At 39.5% G+C, this 24182-nt stretch overlaps 1 protein-coding gene across 3 annotated transcripts in view; it reads left to right on the top strand.

Annotated features, from left to right (window-relative positions):
* Positions 1-24182, top strand: part of LOC146499372 (ankyrin repeat- and BTB/POZ domain-containing protein 3-A) — a 265463-nt gene that overhangs the window by 191607 nt on the left and 49674 nt on the right. For all 3 annotated transcript variants that reach the window (XM_085138905.1, XM_085138903.1, XM_085138904.1), the window contains exon 3: positions 17111-17318. In XM_085138905.1, the coding sequence (XP_084995031.1) occupies positions 17111-17318 (208 nt within the window). The remainder of the gene's footprint in view (positions 1-17110; positions 17319-24182) is intronic.

Genomic DNA, 24182 nt, shown 5'->3' with positions numbered 1-24182 from the left:
AGACGTTTTGCTCTTTATGCTGTTCACCTGTTTGGGCCTAAAATGACTTGTGTTTAGCCAAAGTTAGCAACCACATGAAAGATTTTTAAAGGATCAAAACAGACGCACAGGACTCTTGTCCCAATCCTCAGTGTATACTACAGAGATATTTTGTGATTGTCGGCAGTAGAGGTGTGCATGAGTGCAAGTGTGCAGGTCTTACTAAAGGATGTCGGGCCCTCATGCCATCCTCATCCTCGTGGCGTCCAGAAACATGTCCACAAGCTGTTCCACCTCAGACACTGGACCTGCTGGAGGGTTAATGACTTTCTACACTCCTGTCAAGTGTCCTGGTATCTGCTCAACACTCTCCTTGAAATTGTGCTGGAAGACACAACCAACCTTCTTGTGATAGCACATATAGAGCAGTAAGGAGCGATAAAGACACAGCAGTGGTTTGTAACTGTCTCGTTGTTGTCTCTGCACCTGTTTTCACTCTCATTTGCACCGAAGCAGCTGAAATAGATTCACAATAGTTTGTGCCTTCTAAATGTGTTATAGTAAGCCTGTATGTCAATTGTTCCCTTACATACATTTTTTAACTCTCTGTGACACAATAATGTCCAGCAGGTTCCTCGTCCAATGGCTCAACTCCTGCTACACTCTTTGGGCTGCAGCGAGCAAAGGTTGTTCCACTCCATAGAAGAACAAACACTACCTTTGTAACTAAGCAACAATGAGCACTTGAGTAGCGGCATTTTCAGAGTACAAACCATTTACAGAATTATAGTAGGCTTTGCTCTTTATTATAATGATAATCAATAAATTAGCCTTCACATTTGTTGTTTTATAGTCTCTTATAGATTGTATTTGAAAGTGCAGCATACAGCACTTACGGTTTCTATAATAGGAATTAAATATCCCTTTAAAATGTTTCAGTCTCTTATAGTGTCTTGTTAATTGTGCGTAGAGTGTACAGAGCTGGATGGATTTCATATCAAGAAAACAAAAACAAAGTAAAGTGTACTGTAAGTAACATCCATGAAAATACTTAAATACCATGTATCATATATAAGAAACAATGTGAAATAATCTTACATTTGACATATTTTGTATTTTGTACTGTACCTAAACAGGAGTAGGTATGCAGATCTCCAAAGCAAAAATGAAGAACAAGGGTGGACAGTAGATAAGCATCTGAGCAGTTTACTTCACAAAGAAGGAAGCATCATTTTGCGACTTAACTGGCAGCAATGAATTTAAAGAAGGAAAAAAAAGAGAAATAGGCTTAAAGAATGATCTGTCACACCCAAACAAATTGTTTTCTCCTTTACAGACCCAAAGGAAATGATGGAATAGATTAAACGACAAGACCAATTTGTATTTTTCAGACATTTGTTCCACAAAGAGACAAATGCCGACTGAGTACTCTTGAATTTAATAAGCACAAGCATGCCGGTACTGGAGATTAAGCTGGGATTGCTTTGTTTCCTGCCGCTGTGTAAGGTCAACAGCCTCTTGACAATGTGGACATCCAATCCTATGCAGCTGCACAGGCCAAGTGTTTGCTCCAATTAAAGTCTATTAGAAGTATTGCATTTCAAATGAAACGTAAGTATGCCCACAACTCCACCAGCATGTGTAAGCATCCGAGTGTGCAACACCTCTCCAGAGATGTGCAACACCCACCGGCAGATGTTCTTCATTAATAGTTATTACCCATCAGCCTGACATGTGAGAGTTGAGGATACATTGCCTCTCTCAGCTCTTTGTCTACTACTTACTTCAGTGGCTGAGAGACAAGCTGAAGTTATATCCACTTTATACTGAAGCCCTCCTACAAGAAGATAGACATTACACTGAACACTCTGCCTGAGCTGTGCTGCTGAGAGATAATGCAGACCCACTAATTGAGTGTTTTGGAGGTTGCCAGAGTGCTAATAGAAGTTTTGGGGTAATAAGGCGGTGAATTGAACAGGCTGCCTTTAGTCTCTCACCTCTCTGTTTCCAGAAAAAGAAGAAAGGAAAGCTGCTTAGAGACAAACAGCAGCAGCTGTGTGCAGTAACACTTTGATGAAAGGACACTTGGCAAAAGGTTTTAATAGCTGTTGGTATTTTGGATTGATTTTTTTCTTTTAGTCAAATTTTATTCTCCAGTTTCATAGACTGCCAGTGAAGTAATGACTTATGCTTAATATACTGCAGGAAGGATTTTTATTGAGCTGCTCACTGGTCTTTATATCACTTCATTTAAACTTCATTGGGTGTGCTAATTCTCATCCAATAAGCAAAACAAGCATCACGCACTTACAGGTACTTCTCGTAACTCTGCGGGGAGCCTTGGCAGCGGGAAATATCCGGATATTCGGCGTGCGTAGGCTGACATCTTTCATCTGTTCCCTATTATTAAAATAAAAATATCCTGTCTCAGAATGATGTTGAAAAATACCAGTTTGTGCGTTTGTTGAGTCTAGTCTGGATTACTGTAATTCATTATTATCGGGCTGTTTGGAAAGCTGACCTCAAACACAGCAGCGAGAGTTCTGATGAAGACTTTAAAATATACCATATTTCTCCCAAATTAGATTTGCTTGACTGACTCCTTCCAGAAAATAAAAACACAGAGTTTAAACTCCTGAATGGTCAGGCTGTGGTGTATCTTAAAGACCTCCCAGTAACCTATTATCCAATTAGAGCACCCTTAGAGATTATTGTAGAGGCATTACATAGCAATGTAAAACAGCTTGAGGCCATTGTTGCTGTGAATTGGCACTATATTGAACTAATCCGCCTGAGGGTAGGGTTGATGTGCTACTAAGTCATAATGGCTATCTTAGAAAATATATATTAGCTCAGTCAGTAACATTAGATGATTATTTCTGCTTATAAGCTATATGGCACAGGTTATCATTACCAGCTTTTATTTTACCGGTACAGAAGAAATGTTGCATAAACTTCTGATTTACACAATTTGGATGTCAGAAAGAATGGCTCATTGGCTTCACCTTTGAGGCGTGGAGCCTGTGTCTATCTGTAATATGCATTTAGAGTGGAGTGTCAAACATAAGGCTGGAAGCCAGTATTGTCCCACCGCAAGGCTCTGAAAAATGTGAAGGAAGGCATCAATTTTAGACTTTTAAGTGTATTTTCGTAACTTTTCAACTGATAAAGACCTGCTCTATGGCCATTCATACTACACCAAAGTAAATAAGTAATAGATAAACAATTAAATGACAGAAAGTACCTGTTTTTCATTGTTTGCTACATAAATTTCTAAAACAAAAGCGAGCACAAAAACAGACAATTAACTTTTTGTAATGCTGTCAATTAACCAAAAAATTCAGTTTTATAATTACAGGACAGTCTGTGCAATAAGCTGATAGATAGATGGATAGATGGATGGATAGATAGCATATATATCACTATAATTCTAAGTAAACAGCTGCATGAAGGTACAATATAAAACATGTTTGGGATCTTATGCATGATAGGTGTGTTCACCTGTCACAGACAGAAAAGATATTATACAGCTTTATAGAAAACAGCAGGAAATATTTCCTGAAGCGTTCTTCGTGGTGGTGAGGTTGAATCCGTCTGAGGGAGGAGGCCCACCATTTCAAATGAGTTTTACACCCCTGCTTCTTGGCTTTTCTTGACAGTGGTTTTAGAAAAGGAAAACAGATAGGAATATGTTTTCATTTTGAAATGTAACTTTTCTTATCCTGTTTGGACCTCAATAGCAGCAGGTCTCTACTAAGGCCTTACCCATAAACTTTACATTCAGTTTGTTGCATTCTTTAGAACCTTTATAAGCTACTAAGTAATTTATAAGAAAGTTAAACAATGCTGGTAGCATTTGCACGCAGTATTACCGTTGTCTTGTTAAATATACAGTATGTATTTCTCTTTGTTACCAGTGCTTATTTACATTGCCCACACAATTTTCTCTTCATCACATTAACTGTTGCTGCAGTGCACATAAACACAAATGTACTTTTGATTTGATTTGCTGCTGTGCTTTGGTGAACAGCTGCACAAGTCTTTTCCAGCTGTACTGTAATTGTCAAGCACTTAAAAAAAAAAAAAAAAAAGGAACAAAAATAAGCCCTCAGCTGAAATATGAATGGTGCAGAACTATTTAAGCTCATTCGACACAGTGCATAATAAAGACATAAGAAAGTTATTTATTACACAGTGCCGCAGTCTGCAGTAGGGCTTTTGCAGATCTTCACAGAAGAGCCATTAAAGTCCCTAAAAGAGCCATTAGAAAAAATAAAGTGGCATCCATTTAGAAGTCCCCTCCTGTGAGTTGGAAAGATGATGACAATAGGGAGTGAGAGATGCTATGTGTAATGTGCTGCTCCATTTCCACAGACTGGAAGTATCTGGGAGAACTAAGATAAGATGATGAGGCAGAATTAAGCTGGTTTCAGAGATCCCTTCAGAGTGACATAAGTCATTGTCTTGTACCACTTTCCCTGATTTTCTTATAGTTGTTAATGAACAGATTTATTCTGGGGATAACTGGGAGCTGTAGTCTTTTTTTAGTGTGTGCATATGGGGATTTTGTGTTGGCGTTTCTTTGCTTTGGATCTCACTCATCAGTCCAGAAGTGGACAGTTGCCTGCAGCAGACTGGGGCTTCTGTTCATGCCTTAATGGACAGAAAGAAGTAATCATGTTGGTCTCTGTGCACCAGTGCTATTAGATACAGAAACAGTGCAGCGGCAAGCACTTGACCTTCCTAAACAGAGATTTCATAATATTTTGCAGCATCTTGCATCATAAGACACTCTTCATTTTTAGTCAAAATGTCCTCCAGGGCTTCAAAAATGGACATTTGACAAAAACGCTAGAAACGTAAAACGTAAATAAAATTGTTAAAAACGGGGTGATCATTGTGATTCACAACTAAATATTTCACTTTATCCGTCCTTCCAACCCCATCCTCACCGGATCCTGCAGTAAAACAGATGGTGTCATGCTGCTGCTGCCTTCAAGTGTTCTTTTAAAGTGTTTGCCTCCAGATATAAAGTTGTTTTTGGTGCAGTGACTGAATAGAAACTGCACATTATGTAAGTTTTGTGTAGTCTGTCAGTGAATTTGCAGTGTATGTAAGACTCCTAAACACTGGAGAAACATCCGAAATTACATGAATTGATTTTTTGCTTTGAGGGGGGATGATTTTACAGTCATGTCTGAACCACAAACTGTGGGTTGGATGATATGTAATGTACTGCTTTGGGCAGACAGGCTGCTGCTTGTGGTTCTGTGGACTTGCTGATGTGGTGCAGAGGAACACAAGTCTGTGTCCTACGGGTAAAAGACGTGGGCTTAAACTCTACTGTGTGGCAAATCCTTTAAAATGTAACACCCTCCATTTTCACTGTGCATACTGGGAAATAAGAATGAGCTCACAATTTCTTTCACATTTATTTAAGGTTTCTTTTTGTTGCATTGCTATTGTTATGTTCTGGTGGATAGACTGTATTTAAAAGATGGCAATTGTATTATCATCCATTGCCTCACTTTTAGCATTTTCAGCTCTCGTTTTAATTTAGTGGCATCAAAAGTGACCACATTAGTGAGGTTTGTTAGCAATATAAACTTCTTGGATGGGCTGTACCGCACAGCAAGATGTCATATCGGTGAGAAAATCACATTAAAAAAGCTCTAAAAGGAATCGACACCACAAACATGCCAGAAAGAACCAGTTCAATGACTTGAAAGGTGAACTGGGCTCTCAGCAGGTGATAGGGTAAAGAGCACAGTCAATTGGGAGGGGCTTAGAGTCGAGTTGTGCTCATCCACATCGAAAGGATACCAGCAACAGAGGAAGCTGTGATAATGCACAACCTTACTTTTCTTCACCGTGACACATGGCTAGCAGAAATGTTCATCCCAAGGTTTCAAAACAAGACGTCATAGTACATACGGTCACTGTTCATACTTTCTATAGTGGCCAAATTTATACTTTTCATATACAGCTTGTGGCAGAGTTTGGTGCTGACACTGTATGTTCATCATAAGATGTGCTTTTGTAATCACATAGCTGTTTGATTCAGTTTTAGCTCCATAGCTCCAAATCATTCCCATTTAATAGCCATTAGTTGGATGCTGATATGTAGCTTTTTGTGTGCCAGCACATTTTGTACTTCTACAAAAGCTGCTTTATAATATGTACCATTTTTATGCTCGCTGCTTTGGTCAGTATATTTTTTTTTTGCATCAATTCAAGGAAGCACAAAATCTGTAATATATCAAGTGCTGTACTGATGCCTGGTGCTTCAAAATGAATGAATCATTGTGTAGCATTCGCAGCGAGGCACTTCATTTGTTTTCTCTCTCTTTTTTTATTCCCTCTGTCCCAGCTTTCCAGTTAGTGCCCCGCTGCTTCTTCGTGTTGCGATATATTCATCAACACAAACAGTCTCATTTCACAATGAGTTCAGTTTATAAAAAGATAGATTAGAAGATGGATCAGTGCTCCCCTTGTGACTAACCACCCTCTATTCCCCTCTGTGGAGCTTGCAGAAATAACACATTTGGATATGTCTTTATCCTTTTGTTTCACTCCTATTTGGCTCATCATGGGTTCACAGGTCCATAGGCTCAGCAGGTATTTTTTTTCTTTCCTCCAGATGGCTACCCAGCTTCTGATCACATCCTAGCCAAGCTACTAAAAACCTGTGACTTTGTTTTATTAAACCGGCAAGCTGAGAACATTAATATATGCACTCCATGTGTCCACCGATCCCCTGTCTATTCAAATACGGACTGCTATGATCTTTCTTCACGTAACTCATATTAAATGTGTCTGCTGGTGATAAATTTCCACTTGAGCTCTGCTGGTAAAAGTATCTGCTAGTTCTCTGTTAATGACGGCATGTCCTGTAATCAACAGTGATTAATAGGTGCCATGGAATTGCTAATGTGCCCCACAGGGAGAGCTCTGAGCCGGTCGTATTACCAAGCGATGATTAAATGTTCTCGGTTTGGCCCCCGGGGAGTGATAGGCCATGACAGTGTGTCAGAGGACGGTGAAGGAATCTTCCATCTCAGACTTCCATTAGGGAGCACAACAGTCATCTCACTGTTATAAACTTGGGTCACATTTAATAAGAAGTTAGCTCATGTCAGTTTGTCTGCTTCAATTACACACTTGTTTGCTCATCTTTTTTTTTTTGTCTTTTCTATTTGTTGTGATACACATTCAGAATTCATGGCTCATAGCGTTACTGTTTTGGTTACTGCTGTCAAAGTTCTGTAGAACATTACCCGCTCACCATCGCATGATTGTATCATATCTTTCAGAAGCTAAACCCCCCTCCAGATATTTCCTTTAGCAGTTAGTGGAGGACAAACACGAAATTTAAAATGACTGCTACTCCATATTAATGATTCTGCAAAGGCCTTTTTGAATGAGATTATTGTTCTCTGGGGACTTATAGTAATTTGTGATAATTGTGGCTGCTGTCTGTGATCTTAATCAGCGGTCCCCAACCCCCGGGCCATGGACTGGTATCGGTCCATGAGTCGTTTGGTACCAGACCGCGATAGTTGAGGGTCGGGTGTGAAATTTATGGTTTTCAGGGTGCCTGATTGCTAATAGCTACTGGGATTATAGCTTACACTCATCAGGAGATGTCAACAGCCCTCTGCTTGTGTTACCTGTTGAGAGAACATGGTGCCACGCAAGCTAAAGAAGCACTTGGAAAGCAAATCCCTTCTGAGAGAAACTTGGTCTATTTAAGGAGACGCTGGATCTGAATCAGAGGCAGCAGGACCGTGTGTTGGACTGCGTAAAAGTGTCTGATAAGGTGAAGATGGCACAAATGAGCTGTAAAAAGTGCTTTCATCCGAAAGAACTGACAACATGTTAGGTGGCGGAGGCTGTTTTGAGCAGCTAGAAAATAGATGTGCCTTTACAGTTTGGCTTACCTTTAGGAGTGCCCACTGACCTGCCATATTTCGCCAAAACCGAGGTCCTGTGGTAATAGTCCTCTAGGAATTTGGAAATTTGTTTGGAGTGTAGAGTAAGAGTAAAAGAGTAAGAGTAAAGGAGTAAGACAGACACTGTAAGAGAGAGACATGATAAATATGTAGCAACAAAGATGGCTGCAGAGTGCCAAGACTTTCTTTTATAAGGATTTTGAGTAAGCTTATATATAGCAATGTTCAAGCTGACATTTTTCTCTATCAACAGGCGCAGTAATTATAATGTGACAGTCTGCAGGGTAATGCCAGATCAGTGGCAAGCACCCAGAGACTTTCCTGTCAGCTTTTTTTGCCACATGTGGGCATAAAGTCTGTAAATTTGATTGAACTACATACTTTTCATTTCCCAAATGTGCAGCATAAAATCCAGATGTATGGAGCTAATTTCCAAATCACATGAGGCATCTTGGTAATATTAGTCCCATGTAAATAAGCCTTATGATGGACAATTTAAATGACGATGTTACACCAGTTACTGCACTTTGTGTATAACTTTTAATTTCTATCTAACTTGATTTAACCTGTAACTGCTACAAACTCATTACCTTGGGGCCTCAACTCCACTCCCTCGAGTGGGATGGGATAAAAAACTGTGTGATCCATGTTTGGCAGCCAAACTCAAAAGATTATGTTAAGATTAATAAAAAACAAAAACATGATGTAACACTTCAGTATGCTGTTTCCAACTTGTTTTTGAACCGGTTTAAAGATAAAGTGACTCCAAAGGCAGCCATGCATCTCATCCATCTCATTATCATTAAAAACGTTTGGCTCTTTTGATGGATTTAAGCTTGTTCCTACCCAGAGGGGCCTCCATGCTGAGTAGCTACGGGATATTAGTCTCCTGTATGTGCGGTCAAAATACTATCAGACCTCACATTAATAATTTCTGCTGCATCCTCCCTAATTCTGCAACGAGAAGGGAAAAAAAGTTTAGGAAGAACGTTTTTAGGATTTTAGATCATAATGAAATTCATGAATGTCCTCCCTTCTGATTGTGTGATAATAAATATAAGCTACAGTGTAAATACAGCTTACAGACAGATTCACGCAAATTAATCATTAAACATAGAAGTATACTTCTAAGAGTAAAAATAAAGTGTGAAAGGGACGTTTGCACTCTATTTTAAAAATAGCTACTGAATAAGGAATGGATTATTTATTACACAATACAACACTGGCACTGCCTTCGTGTTAAAGTCTCATGAAGAATTCAGACTCTGTGATATAAATGTAAATAATTTCCTCGTGAAAAAAATAGAACCCATTAAACTCAAATCAAAACGTTACCACAGAGTGTGATGTCTTACTTTTTGTCAAATATCAAGAGTAGGATTGGCATTATTTTACCAAATATAACACCATTTAATCACTTCGTGAAGCAAATTATCTGAATTCCACTAATAACTTAAAAAATCTTTTTAAGTTTTAAAAAAAGTTTTGTTCTCATACATTGCATAAGATAAATGTATCACAGTTAAATTGCATCAAAGTACAGACTGTTCCCAGTACAATAACTCAAACCACATTCCCTGTGGCTACTCGTTATAAGAACATAATTGAATTGTGCTTTATTGTACCTGCTGAAAAAACTTCGAAGTGAAATATCCTCTAAAAACAATCTGAACCTTGACAGAGAAAACTTAATCTGGCCCACATACTCATGTCAAACTGAGAAAACAGCCAATAAATTTGACATTTAAAAAATCTGTGTTGTTGAGATGTCAACATGTAGCAAGTGTTATTCAGGAGAAACAGCTACACTTTGTGAGTCTTTATACGTCGATGCCCGAAGGCATTCTGTAGTTTTTAATAAAGAAGCCCGGCTGAGTGTGTGGTATGTTTGAACTTTTTTCTGGAGTGAGAGGTGTGAAGGTTTTTCTCTGTAAAAAGTTGAGGTTGAAAACGTCAAACCCAAAACCTGCTTTAGTTATATACTGGTTAATGAGACTAGGTGAGCGATTGTGGGGACTTTCTGCCTTGCAGTTCTCTCAGCATGATCTCTGGTCCAGACTGGAGTGTCTCAAGAACAATTAGATGAATTGTTTTTTTGCATCGTCACTTCAAACCTTTCACTGATCCTGAGATATAACCCAACCTCTATTGGATGAAATGTCATATATTTTCAGCAGGTTGTCTTGACCATGTCTGCACAACTAAATGAAATGAGTGGCTAATAAACTGATAAGCGGATCTAGAATAGTGATCACACCATGTTACCAGCAAGCAAGCACTTGGTGATGGTGGTGAGGAAGAACTCCCTTTTAAGAGGAAGACATTTGTGACAAAAACATGCTAGAGGGTTAGACTGAAATAGAAGACATTGTATTGTCTTGCATTATTAATGTTTGTACAACACTGTCAACCTGCTTTCATGTACAATAGGAATTCTTGCTGTTAGCCATTTAGTGTTAGCTACTCGTGCAGAGCAAAGAGCACAAAATAAGAAAGGTTGTAAACTTTTAATGATGCTACATTTATGTTTCTGTGGACTCTGAGGTGAAACAAGTTGTTTGTATAACAGAATTTAAAGTTTTTGTGACAAGTTGTTACTAGGGATGGGTATCGTTTAGGTTTTATCCGATACCGGTGCCAAACCGGTACTTTTGAAATGGTGCCGGTGCTTAAAAGGTGCTCAAACCGGTGCTTAAAGAATGGAGAACACAAAATTGGTCCAAAAACCTCTCATGTTCAGCTTTTTTTTTTTGTAAAAAGATAACAATGTTAGCCTTTTCTGCAGCTATGGGGCATATATGGCATCACTCTTGGCTGGAAGCAGTGCTTAAACAATGGAAAAAACAAACTTTGTCCCAAAACCTCTCATGTTTAACTGTTTTCCTCTTTTTCTTTGGTCATTTTAACCTTTTTGGCCAGGGTGAAGGGAGTATCTGCCATCAAACAAGAAGACAGCCGCATGTAGCTATGATGATATTTGCTAGTTCACCTTACATGCATTAATGTAATAACGTGGTTAGCCTACTCAACGTAAATTACACACGAACAACATTAAGCTACTCACGCAGAGAAGAACGGCTGCTGCTGCCATCATCATCATCCTTCATCATTTCTGCTACACTGGATGGGGTTGGGGCCAGGACTGTACTCTTCGGGTTTTTGGGGGATGTTGCAAACTCCGGGCCCGATAACAGGCACCACACCCGCAGTGGATGTGCACGGTGTGAGGTCTCGCAGCAAGCTATCAAATACGGCGCATTTCTCGGCTTTTAAAAAAAACGGTATGCATCGCCAGGTGTTTCATCGGATTTGAGGTGTTACCTTCTTTGACAGTATCACAGCATCACCTTAAAGCACTTGTTGCAGGCTGCTGAGTTTGCATATTTTGCTGTGAAGTACAGCCAGACTTCTGACCGCTTCGCCTTGGGCATTTTTAATCTGTAGTTCTGCTCTAAAAGAACGTACGTACCTGGACCCGCCTACTATCCTCGGAAACGTAAAATGATTGGCTAGAATCTTAAGTGTATGACAGCTCAGGAAAAAAAAGCACCGAAATGAAAGCACCGAAATGTGCGCTGCTTTTCGGTCTGGTTACTACCGTTTATGTCAGAACCGGTGCCATCATGGCACCGGATACCGGTACCCATCCCTAGTTGTTACAGCAGAAAGTTTTTCCTTTATGCAGAGTCACTTTTTTAATACGGGTAATAAGGAACAAAGTTTTGCTCAGTAATGAGTCCTTCCAAAAGGGAAGGACTTGGCTCGGAGAAAGAAAGACACTAAGCTGTCCCTTATGATTAATTCAAATCAGATGAAGCATGAACCTCATAGGAGTGTTGCTTAGATAATTACAGCAAAGGAGATGGGAGCAAATGTTGTCCTGCTGACAAAACCAAAGTCACGGGAACAATTAATGAAGGCAACGAAAGCTTGATTATCGACTCGGGCGTTGGGTTTTGCTCAGAGGGACAGCAGTGGTTTAAGTATTTGCATGATGCCTGACTCTAATGTTAAATGTGGCTTTAAAAAAAGAGAGAAGTGGATTGTTATTTATGGATGTAGATTGGCCAAAGAGATCTGCTTTTGCTCAGCGAGCTCTACAAACACATGGGGAGTGCTGTCAGTTAAAGGAGTTAGCAGTTCTCTTCTCCTCTATTGTTTCCTGTTGTGCAGAGTGTTTCCCAATGTAAATGCATGCTTCAGTCATCTCGGTTTTCTCTTTTTTAATGTTTATTAATGCCCGACTTCTCCTCTTAATATTCAGGCCAGTGTCGCACTTTGTTAACATACAGAGAGTAGCTTAGGGACCTGGAGTGGAAAGGTTTTCTATGCTCACTTTATTCCGCCTGCTTGAGGTTCTAGTTTAACGCTACTGCGATCCAAATATACAGTAAACAGCATCTGAATACTGATGAGTACCACATTCAGAAACAATGCTAGAGTTTCTGTGTAGCTGCAAGTAATGACTGTTTTTTATGCTTATTTATAAGATATGTAGTTTACTTTTAATAAGCCCTTGTTATGCCATTCCTTTTTTCCCTCTCATACAGTATATATACAATGTTGCAAGAGTGGATGCTCATATTACACAATGAATATGAAGTCTGTTTGTGAGGGGTGACCAATCAGCAGAAAGAAGGCTCAAAGAGCAAAATCATACGGGTGTAAACACTAACATCAGTGTACAGGTGGTTGTGTGTGCTGTGTATGCCGTGTTTTATATGAGTGTGTATGACTGCTCAGTCTGGACCCATAATAATAATGGGGGGTGCGGGGAGGTACTGGTGATGTGTCTGCCCCCAGCCACTGGCACCAAGATAAGGTCACCATCAGGTGGTCAGGCAGTGACTCAGCATGCTAAGGTCGGCCAGAGCATCAGTTTTGTTGTTTTCTAATGAAATTAACTTTTCCTCTGTTCTAATATTTATACTCTTTGGGATTTATTTGGGTTGTTTAGATTTATAATATGCAAATCACTAGATTGCTGGCTGACCTTGACAGTAGGGAGTTGACCTACTGGAAGACTTGTTCCAGGAGAGTAGTCGAGAAAATGTTAACAGTAACTGGACTTAATTTTGTTGCCCCTTCTAGAGTTTCACCTGCAGCATGATAGATTCATATACCATAAAAGGCATAAGTAGATAAAATACCAAGATCATATCTCCACCAAGGGTAAAAATCCTCTTTAATACTTCACAGTATGTAGAAAATTTATTCAATGGTAGAAAACACTTACTAAAATTCCTGCATCCATTGACTGCAAAAGCATTTCTGAACTGGACCAAACCCAGCTGGACTACCTGTGGACTACAAGGTGTATCAAAAAAAAAAAAATCCGTTTTCAAAAGGCTATAATTCTTTAAAGTAACGGGTATAGAAGCTTGCAGTAACTTTTAAAGTACATGGCTGAATATATAGTTTTGCATATAAAACTTCCAATGTTCACAAGTCCTCAGTGTCACCGTCCCCATACGATAATGAAACTTGTCTCATACTGTTGTGAGTGTGTCTGAAATCACTGCAGCTATTGCTGTTGTTATGCTAACTACCGATATCCACATCAAAGTCACAAATACGTTATTTCTGACAGTACGCATTTCGATTGTACGTAAAAGAATTAGGGCCACTAAAAAAAAAAGTTGGCACATTTTTTTTCCAGAATGCTGAGAAAAAACTCAGAATTATGAGATTGAAAGTCATAATTCTGAGAAAAAAGAATTCTGACTTTAATCTCGGAATTCTAAGTCAAAGTAAGATTTTTTTTTTTTTTCAATTCTGACTTCAATCTCAGAATTCTTTTTTTCTCGGTATTCTGAATTTAATCTCAGAATTCTGAGATTAAAGTCAGAATTCCTTTTTCTCAGAATTAAGTTTTTTTTTTCCTCAGAATTACGAATTTGATCAAATTAATTTTTTTTAAATCCGAATTCTGGAAAAGAAGAAAAAAAGACATGTCCACTTTTTTTCCCATTGGCCCTAATCCTCTTTGATTGTTACTGCTGAATGCCTGCGGAATTAAAGCACTTGGAAACTGGGTTATTCAAATTTGAAAATAGGAGTTGAAATTGTAGTAATAACAGCTGCAGTAGCTGTAGAAGTAGCCTTCTTATTTTTCTCCTCGTTCTTTGGGCGGCTTCCTTAAAAATACTCAGTTGCTGGGTTTGGTAAGTGTCCATCTTGGCAGGATTGGGATTGTGGTCATGGTTAAAAGAAACCACCAGTGGTATAAGGCTGATGTTTTGCCGACCCATCGAGCAACCTGAAATTCATCAGCCTGACAGCAGGTCAAACTGTGATTTCTACAGCTTTTCCTCAGCTCCTTTAGAAGCTGCCTCAGAAATGACCGTACCTCATCATGTCTAACCTCAAGACGGGAGATTTATAGCACCGCTCCACTTGAACACAATCATGGAAGCTGAGTGTGTTTGCCTCGTTTTCAATTATTCATTGATGTGTTTAATTCTTTCTCGGCCGTCTATGAGGCTCCCCGGGGCCTGAGTGTAAACAGTGCTGTGAGCAGCGCGCTCTGTTTTCGTCTGGCTGCCTGTGAACTCTGTCAGAGGCCTTTAGTTTGACAGATGGAGAACCTTAGGCTCAGATTCACCGTGTCAGTCTGTCTGAGGAATGAGATTTCAAGACAGGGCAACTTTACTCAGACTGGATATTTTTGGAACAAACAATCAAACTAGATCAGAAGGCGATGTGTTTGCTGTTATACTGCAGCTCAGGGCTTCCGATTCTCACACATATACGTGCATCATCGACCTTACCTCAGCGTCCATATTCCTCCACAAGCCTGGAGCCTCCAGTATTCCAGTAAACTGAGTAAACAGATGTAATTAGATCAATACGAGTATCATTTTTTTCTGAGAAATCAACCCCTCAGGCTCACACTGCAGTATTTTCCCTCTCAGAGCTGCATCGTTACTCTTAAATGCATCGCTAACGACCTCATCTATAAACTGCTGCGACGCCGTCTAAATTAGAGAATTATGACTTCCAAAATGTCAGTGCTAAATATCTGCTTCTGCAACACACGTCACGAATTTCAGAATTTGAAATTCATACCTCCTCCAGTGCTTCAAAACTATTAGAACGGTAAAATTTCTTCTGACTCTCTTTTGCTCCTGGTTCCTGCTGTGCACAGACACAGCTTGAAAGAGATCACACCAAAATGAACGGACCGCATTCATGAAGAAGCAAAAAATTAGTATAAAATGTACCCTATGCTGCCCTCAAAAAAAAAGTATTTTACTTAATCTCTCTAGCTGTTATGGTTTCTAATGCGCACAGTTGTTCAGTTGTAAGCTTTTTGGCGCAACTCCTCAGGATCATTAGAAAGATGGTACATGAGTTTCTCATTCATGTATAAAATGAAGTGGGGCTGCAGCCCCGCAGACCTCTGGTTATCGCCCACATTTGCAGATATTCAAACACATCTGGTGTTGTGCCCACTGACAGCTGTGCACACAGAAGTAGAGAACATCATTAACCATATATCTGCATTCAAGCCAGTAAAAAACTACTCTCAAAATATTCTCATTCCTTTTTTTATTCAAGACATTTGGGTATTCATTTATACTTTACTCCTCCGATAAAAGCATCAAAGGGTAAACTGCAGTGATCCGTGACTGGATTCTCAATATGTGTCATGTATTGGCTTTTGTGAAAATAATGTGAGATACCGCCAACACAGTTGAACTCTCATTATGCTTCTAATAGAGACATCAAGATAAACTGAAGTCCAGCAACAGTGCTAGCTAACTGTGGGGATACATGTGTTTTTCAGTTTATTATTACGTGTGGCTCCATAATGTGGTGTTTTAAACATTTTCCTAGCAAGCAAATATTACAGTTTGATTCCAGGAGGAGATACGGATCCCTTCGAGCTTGCATCACAAAGGGCTTAAAAAACAGTCACCAATCTGTTGACTCATCTCTAAAGGCTCATTTTATGACTAACTATACTTTCATGCTTTCGAGAAAAATAAAATAAATCGAATAGCCTAGATTGAGAGAGGAGTAAGAACGTCAAACATCCATCAAACCTGTCTGCATCACAGGTCTTTAATGATAGCTTGTTCATCGAGCAACAAATGAGACAGAATTTACACTCTGGTGAAGATAAATGGTTTATCAGTGTTGTTATTTAAAAACAAGCCGTGGTTATAATAGCCTCTGTATGCGAAGGTGAAAGTCTGCAGCTATTAAACAAATGTTGGCGTTAAAAAACAGAAACTTAATATTTCTCGCTTTGTCTCGAATCTTCATCGACGTTCCTCGGTTGTGACAAGCTTTCCTGTCAGCTTAAAACTGTTTGGGCGTTCTCCTTTGACCTGAAATCAACAAGACATTTTCACCCAGAGAAGCGCCGCTCACTGGATGTTTTCTTCTCTGTAAACCCTACAGATGGTTGTGTGGGAACATCTCAGTTTGAATAACCTTTCCTCATCAGGTTGTCTTGGTTATGTCTACATAACGAGATACCATTGATTGGCTGATCAGAGATTTACCTTAACGAGTAGTTCACTAGGTTTACTTAATAAGTGTAGATGTATTTAAAGTCTATATTTTAAAATTATAGAAAAGGCTTGTAGCTCTTCATCCAGCCAAAACCGAGAGCCCATCTACCAATCTGACATTGACTCATTCAACCCTGTTCCTTATAACAAGGCATTAACAGTGTTTTTAAAAAACCCCGTACTCATTCATTTTAAATTTAGCACACACATATGCTCAGTGACACAGATCCTGCAGCTTCCCTGTGACTCTGTGCATCATCACCCAGGAAAACATGGGAGAAAAATAAGTGCTACAGATAAAACGAGGACAGACTGAGAGTGAGAGCACACATGTCTGAGTGTGTTTTCACTGAGAGAGACCCGATGTTTGTAAGATTCATTTCAAGGCAGTCATTTCCCCACTCATGATTGTGTGGGCACATGTGTATGACTACACGTAGGCTGAATCAAAGGGTGTGTGAATGAGGGAGTGCGTCATCGTGAGTACTTTTGTGTCTGAGGGTTGGAGTAGGAAATGGGTTTTTGCTCTCAGAATGATATGTAAGACTTTTATCTGTGTAGTTCACAGTGTTTTTATTTCATCCTTGATAAATTACAGTTTGTTATTTTTACGTCGCCCACCACGCTGCCACTGATATATTCATAAATTCCCTCCAGGTGATTTGGTCTCCCGGGCCATGCACCACCTCCAGCCGCTGCACATCAAGAATGCCAGCAACGGGACTCCGGTCCACCAGAAGGCCAACACCACAGTGCACTGGGAGCCCGAAGCCCTCTATACCCTGTGTTACTTCATGCACTGCCCGCAGATGGAGTGGGAAAACCCCAACGTAGAGCCATCTAAAGTCACCTTACAAACTGAGAGGTGAGTCCAACAGAGGCTTCAGACACTCGGGGAACCAGGTGTTTTGTACTGTGACCACATTCAGGTTAGCTCAAAGAGACCATCCAGCTGACTCAGCTTAATAGTTTAAATTCTGTAATCCCAGGAGAAAACTGAATAATCAATAGCATTTTTAAAAGATGAGCAATAATGCACAAAACATGTCGTCCTGGAAGCAAAACATCCTGCACTTGTTATCCTGGCCCGTTGAGATTATTTCAGTAATGTCTCCTCCCACTCACCCTGTCTGTCTGCAGTAATGACTTTACTTTCCCTGTGTGCATGTAAAAGGGCAGGAGTCTTTTAGTCAGCAACATGGGCTGACAGCTGAAGCAGGCAGGTAAGGAGCTTGGGAAAGCTCTCCTTACTGAACCAGCAGTTTGGGATTGCAATGCATAAATATATCTCAGAGCTTCTCAGAAATACTCGGCCTGACCTCAGGAGGTGCAGATAAAATCTGAGGTCTAAGGGTTGGTTTCTCCCCAAATTAAATCCTCACAGCAGCTAAACCACTCTTGCATTTGAGTGCTATGCATGTTATTCAAAGTCAACTCATTAAAGTAAAAATCATAGCTAAAAAGTTGGTATTAGATCTCATGGGGCCAGTTTCTTGTCATATTATAAATATGTCAGGCGATTTGGTGATTCTAAATTGGCCACAGGTGTGGATGTGAGTGTGAGTGGCTGTCTGTCTCTATGTGTTAGCCCAGTGACACGTCCACGTTGTATCCAGCCTCTCACCTAGTGTCAGCTGTGATAAGGCTTCAGTCTCTCCTGAGACTTTAAGTTGGATAAGCAGTTGAGAAAAATAGATGGCTGGATAGAGTGCAAGTGGCAATCCACTAAAGAAACTTGCTGGGAAAATGGTAAGTTAATGTGGCTTGGGTTTGTCCCTCCATTTTCTTTCCTTTTTAGAATTTGAATGCTCCGTCTACGCTATAACAAGATTAGCACATGGCTTTTATTTCTGCTCTCAGTTGTTTACATGGATTTACCACCGACTGGTGATAATCTGAACAAAGACAGAGAATATACTGGTTTATTTCCTGGGAAAAACTGATTATGGGTTCAAGAAAACCAGTGATTGTCAGCAACAAAATGCAAAAAGAAAGTGTAATGTGTCAAAACTTTTAAGTGGAACTCGTCTTGTGTTTTGATCAATTTTGCACAGTAAAAGAGCTTAAAATGAGAAATAGTTATTCCTCTGCTTCAGTCAGTTAACTATGCTCAGCTATTTTTAAAAAATTCATAGCTATTATTATTTCAAAATTATTCCATAACAGCACAATTGTTGCACTTGATTAATACAGTGCTATCTACCTGCTAAAAATGCAAATTGGAGCTTCATCAGTTCTGTGTATGGAGAGGGAAAGAAAATGAGAGACTGAGGAGTATTTTTGTTGTTTGTAACTGTGGTCATATACAGAGAATAATCTACCCGCTGTAACACCAGGACATAAGTGAATGGATATCATCTGAACACGTAAAGTCATGGCCTTTCCCCAGCTCTTTATTCTTTTTTCTAACATCTTTATGATTCTATATCCGTTTCTATATTTGCAAGTTTACTGGGAACAGTGTTGTCTAAAACCACCCACATTAGTACACTGGTTTGATGTGAAACTGGTGTATCTGCAATGGGAAAATTAACTTGAAGCAGATACTGTTGTAAACGATGGATTGAGTTTATTAAGCCGTTTAGGTCAGATTTAAGCTAAAGGACCAAGAGTTGTACTTTTACTTTGCATTGCTTAGTCTCATTTGACATTATTTTATTTATCTTTTCCTGTTTTTCCCGTCTTTGTTGTTTTACTATTTGGATCTAAAAGAATTTGTATAATGTTACATGTCTCATACTTTTGAATTTAAAAAGAAAAAGAACGTGGAAAGTTTAGGCTCCAGTCCTGCAGGGCTAAAGACGAGTCCATGGTCGCCCGGCAACTTCTATTCACTAGGGAAAAGGTGCATTCCCAAATTGAATTGGGAGTTGTTGCTTGAGGTTGTTCAGTGAAATTGGTTGCACAAAGCTTGGTGTACCAAAAAAAAAAACTGTGTTCACTTTGCCCTTTAGCAGATTGCAACAGTTCAGTTTAATTCAATTTAATTTTGTTTACATAGTGCCAATTCACAACAGCAGGTAAAGAACCTAGAGTAATACAGAGAAAACCCCAACAATCAAACAACCCCCCTATGAGCGAGAGACAGTCGAAAAGAAAAACTTCCTTTTAACAGGAAGAAACCTTTGCCAGAAACAGGCTCAGGGAGGGGCAGCCATCTGATTGGGCGTCGCAGGGGATGGCAGGTGCCTTTGTTTTGGTTGGCTGGCAGACAACAACTTGTATGCAAATGTTAGACAACTACATACAGGGCGGTAGTAAAACTGTGAAGAGTTCAACAGTATGTTTGTTCTTAAAGTAAAAGATTCGCTTCACTGCTTAAGCCTGGAAGTTGAAAGGGAGCCTTCTCTGTTTCACTACCACCTAGACAGTAGTTGGTAAGTAATTGGTGAGTGTTTGCAGCCAAGCCGGAAACTTCCATGCAAACTAAGACCAAAGCAACTGCAAGGAGATTTTTGTTGCTGCATCTTTGCAACCAATTCTACCTGGCATCTGGCAGCAATCCCAGCAACCTAGCAACAAGTGGTTGCCAGGGGGGTGCTGACTAGTCTCTAAGCTTGTGTAACTGGGGTGTTACCAGTAACAGTTGACTAGTAAACTAATAAGATGGACTACAATAGCTTAGCTAATGGTGGCACCTTTTGTCAAAAAAGGACATCAGTCTAGTCCAGACAGGTCCAGTGGGGTAGCAACAAACTAAAGGAAACCTAGCACACTCTGATATGTGATCATTTTAGAGAAACATTTTTGTCTACGTGTAGAAGCAAATGCTGTTCCTGGTGGCATTTAGGTATTTTCATCCTTTCAACCACATTGCCACTGTCAGTTTGTGGTATACCAGTTAGTGCAGATGTTTCTTGACCCTCGCACAAGTTTTTCGCACCACAAGCGATCTGGTAAAAAGCTGTGTGCTGCTCAGCGCTGACACTTCCCTAAGCCTTGAGCAGATTGATGGGAACCAGAGGGACTTTGCTTGGATGGACGGATGGACAGATATTCCAACATCTTTCTTCCACTCTGCAGAGATAGAAACTCAATCCTGACGACCCCGGGGAGCACTAGGAATGTCAGGCTGAGTGACATGTCAGCAGGTTCAGGCCCCTGGAGAGAAAATTCTCTATTTAGCATTCAACTGAAAGGTTGAAGACAAGTCAAAAAGGGCCTGAAAGACACAGCAGGATGAGAGGAAGACAGAATATGATCAAATGAGATAAGATCATCTTTTTGGGTTATTTTGGGAAACTTCAGACGAGCTTCAGTGAGGTGAAAAATTACTGCTGCAATGACTTTTACACCTGAGCTCTGAATATTTACCTGATGTAAATTTTCTTTAGAAGAAGAGAAGTGTTTCTGCAAGACTTCAATTTTTAAGTTTAGTGGTAAGTAAAAGTAGTGAGAGAACTGCTTTGATGTATTTGGTAATTTGGAACAGACGTTTACTCTTTTACTCTGGCAGTTCTGGCTGTTGTATGTTGCTGCAGGCCAACTGCCTGCATCGATGGATAACATTTCCCGCAGTGTTTTCATTCCAGACTTGGTCTCTCCTCTTTTTCAAACCTTGCAATGTAAAATACATCTTCCAAAAGCTCAGTGAAAAGGGAGGAGCTCTGCATTGTTGCATTGGTCAGCCAAATGCTAAGCAGAAAGGAAAACCCTTCTTTTTTTAATGCAGTTCAGTTTCTGGCACACTGTTGGTGTACAGACAAGGAAAGGATGGTTATGGAATGAGAAACTGATGCACACACAGTGTTGAGTAGTAAAACGTCAGTATCTAAAAGCTGATGCCTTGATAAAACACGTGCTTACAGCAGATTTACCAGACGCCTGCATAAACAGCAAGCATAGCCGTCCCTGATGGGTACGGGGCTCGTGTTGGGAATCATTTTTTTCTCTAAGAAATTATAGTTGCTAGAGGGTCATAAGGGAGAAAAGCTCTGAAGAGACCTTTACTGATTGACCTATAATATTATTTAACTGACTGTAACATGAAATCAGCCTGTTTAATGCTTTAAGGTTTCCCAATGTCCATCTGAGACTTCCTCATAGGTTTAAAGGCCTTGAAGGAAAATATCCTGTGTTATTATCATTTAAACTGGGATCTGGTGAGTCAAAATTACTTGTAACTCGATCAGTGTTAATGATTTCAAGTATCCTGAATAGCTTAGTTTATAAAGAGGATATAAAAGGGTGTATAACTATAAAAAGGAGAAAGCTCCCTAATGAAAACCATGTGAGAGAAATGTTTTTGTAATTATCTACAAATTACCCATTTCAGAGAGTAAGACACAGTATATATTAGCCAGGGTTATTCTGTTTGCTCGCTAATGCAGGGTAGAGAAAAGCACCATTTTACAAGCTTGATGGGATAATTATTAGAAGTGAGTAGGATGTACATGGAACATACTGCCAAGAGAAGAAAGGTCTTTTAGATCAGTCCAGTCTGTTCAGTCTTTAACCAAATCTTTTTTACAATAATTTATCATTGTGAGGTTGAAGTGGAGAGGACCCAAACCAGGACATGTGGGCAGAAACAAATGAGTCTGTATTTGGCTGAACCACAAAAGGTTACATGAACCAGGAGTCCAGGGAACACAGAACACAAGCAGGGAAATCAATAGTAGGATTTGACAAAGGGAGATGTATGAATATACTCTGGGGAGTAATTATGGATTAGAAATATGAGGTGATAGAGACACAGGTGCATGTGATCCACACAGGTGAAGATAATCAGACAGATGGGAAGTAAAGACTGGAACAAGATACACAAGAAAATCTACAAAAACAAGAAGACTTGATATGACAACAAATACAAGAGAATGGAAACTACAACCACAACTGACCGTGTGCTCAGGCTGCAGAAACCCGAGAAAGAAGAGGAGCAAGGAGAAGAGCCATCATGGAATGACAGGCCCCTGCCTGGTATTTACCACCAGCAGACAGAAGAAGTGGCTAACAATAGGAACGAGAATGACCGAGCCAAGATCTGATTGGACTTCGAGATACAGACAAAGTGGTGATGGCTAACCAACCGGACATAGTGGACAAGCAAAGGAAGACAGCCATAGTGATAGAAAGTTATAGTCAATGACAGCAACATCAGGAAGAAGGAACACGAGAAGCTGGAAAAGTACCAAGGGCTGAGAGAAGATGTGGAGGGTGATGGTAATAGTGGTCCCAGTGGTAATCAGAGCACTCGGTGAAGTGACTCCCAAGTGAGGCGAATGTCTCCAGCAGATCCCAGAAACAACATCCAAGATCTCTGTCCAGAAGAGCGCAGTCCTGGGAACAGCAAATATACAGGACCCTCAAGCTCTCAGAGGATCTGTTAGAGACTGTTAGAGGATCCGAGCTAGAAGGATAAATCGCCTGCAGGGATGAGAGAGGAATTTGTTTTTTTTTAAATATGTATTTCCCATTGGGATTTTGTTGAGACACCTGGGGGAATTCTAAGTTCTGGATTGGCCTACAAGAATACATCATCCCAGCACACTCTATAACACATATTGTTTTTAGGACTGTGAATCTTCAAAAATATATAACAATAACATAATTATAAAAATATCCCTCATTTTCTTAAAAAAACAAAAAGCTTACACCACAGGAGGTTAAATAAAAGTGGACTGTTGACACTTAGGAAAATATTTCATAAGTGTTATTAATATAAAGTATCCAAATTTAATTCTGCTAACGAAACTAATGGTGAACAATCAATACGTAAAACAACAAACGCAGTGGGGGGGGAAATTTAATGACAAATCATTTTTTGTCTTAAACTTTTTGGATAAAATGCTGTTTCTGAAGGCACAAGTAGCAACAACATTTACGCTAACCTATGATTATTGTGTATTAGATGGAACAAAATGCTTTGTTGGAGCTAGTACAATACACAAAAATAAATATATAAAATTATTCAAACAAATCTTGTCCAGAATACCTCTGTTCTGCTCCATTTTCATGGAGAAAACTATGAGTATTAGCTTTGCTCGACAAAGATGCTTTTTCTTTTTTTTTTTAATTGAGCCCTCTTGGACACAATGAAGTGGTTTCACATCTTGCCTGAGTGATTTTTTCTTTTAAAGAGGCAGCTGAATAGAAAAAAACATTTTTTACCTGTTTTTCCATCTAGGTTTTCTTCTCTGGCTCCAGTGAATGTCCACATGTGGTGTGAAATTAGAGTGACTGGATATCCAAGAGCACTGCCAGCTTGCTGAGCATTTCGCTATCAGATGTTTCTCCAGAATAGCACTTTGTCATATAATTTCCACTTTGCACTTATCGGAAATACCTGACTTAATTTTCTGATAGTTTTTTTTTTTATTTTTTATAAATTTTATTTTCAGTCACAGCAGCATGTTAATAACAAAACATTGAACATAAAGTAGTTTGCTGTTCAGTATTTACAATACCCCAAAAGATAACAGAAATAGAAAAGGAAAACAAACAAACAAACCAAAGAAACCCCTACAAAACAACAAAAAACAAACAAACAACAACAAACAAATATAAAAATAAAATGTATAAGGGACATTCAGTGTACAGTTAACTATGATAGTGATATAGAGATATGGCATCTGGTCATGATAAGGTGGTTATTTTAAACGTTTCCATGTACATCAGGAATGGCTGTCATGCCTTAAGAAATTTGGTGGTTGAACCTGCCAGTGTATATCTCATCTTTTCTAAATGTAAAAACCTCATGAGCTCTGCAAGCCACTGTTCATGTGTGGGA

The sequence above is a fragment of the Neolamprologus multifasciatus genome, chromosome 17 (genome assembly GCF_963576455.1).
Source record: "Neolamprologus multifasciatus chromosome 17, fNeoMul1.2, whole genome shotgun sequence".
Taxonomy (NCBI): Eukaryota; Metazoa; Chordata; class Actinopteri; order Cichliformes; family Cichlidae; genus Neolamprologus; species Neolamprologus multifasciatus.
This window is presented reverse-complemented; position numbering and strand designations above follow the sequence as displayed.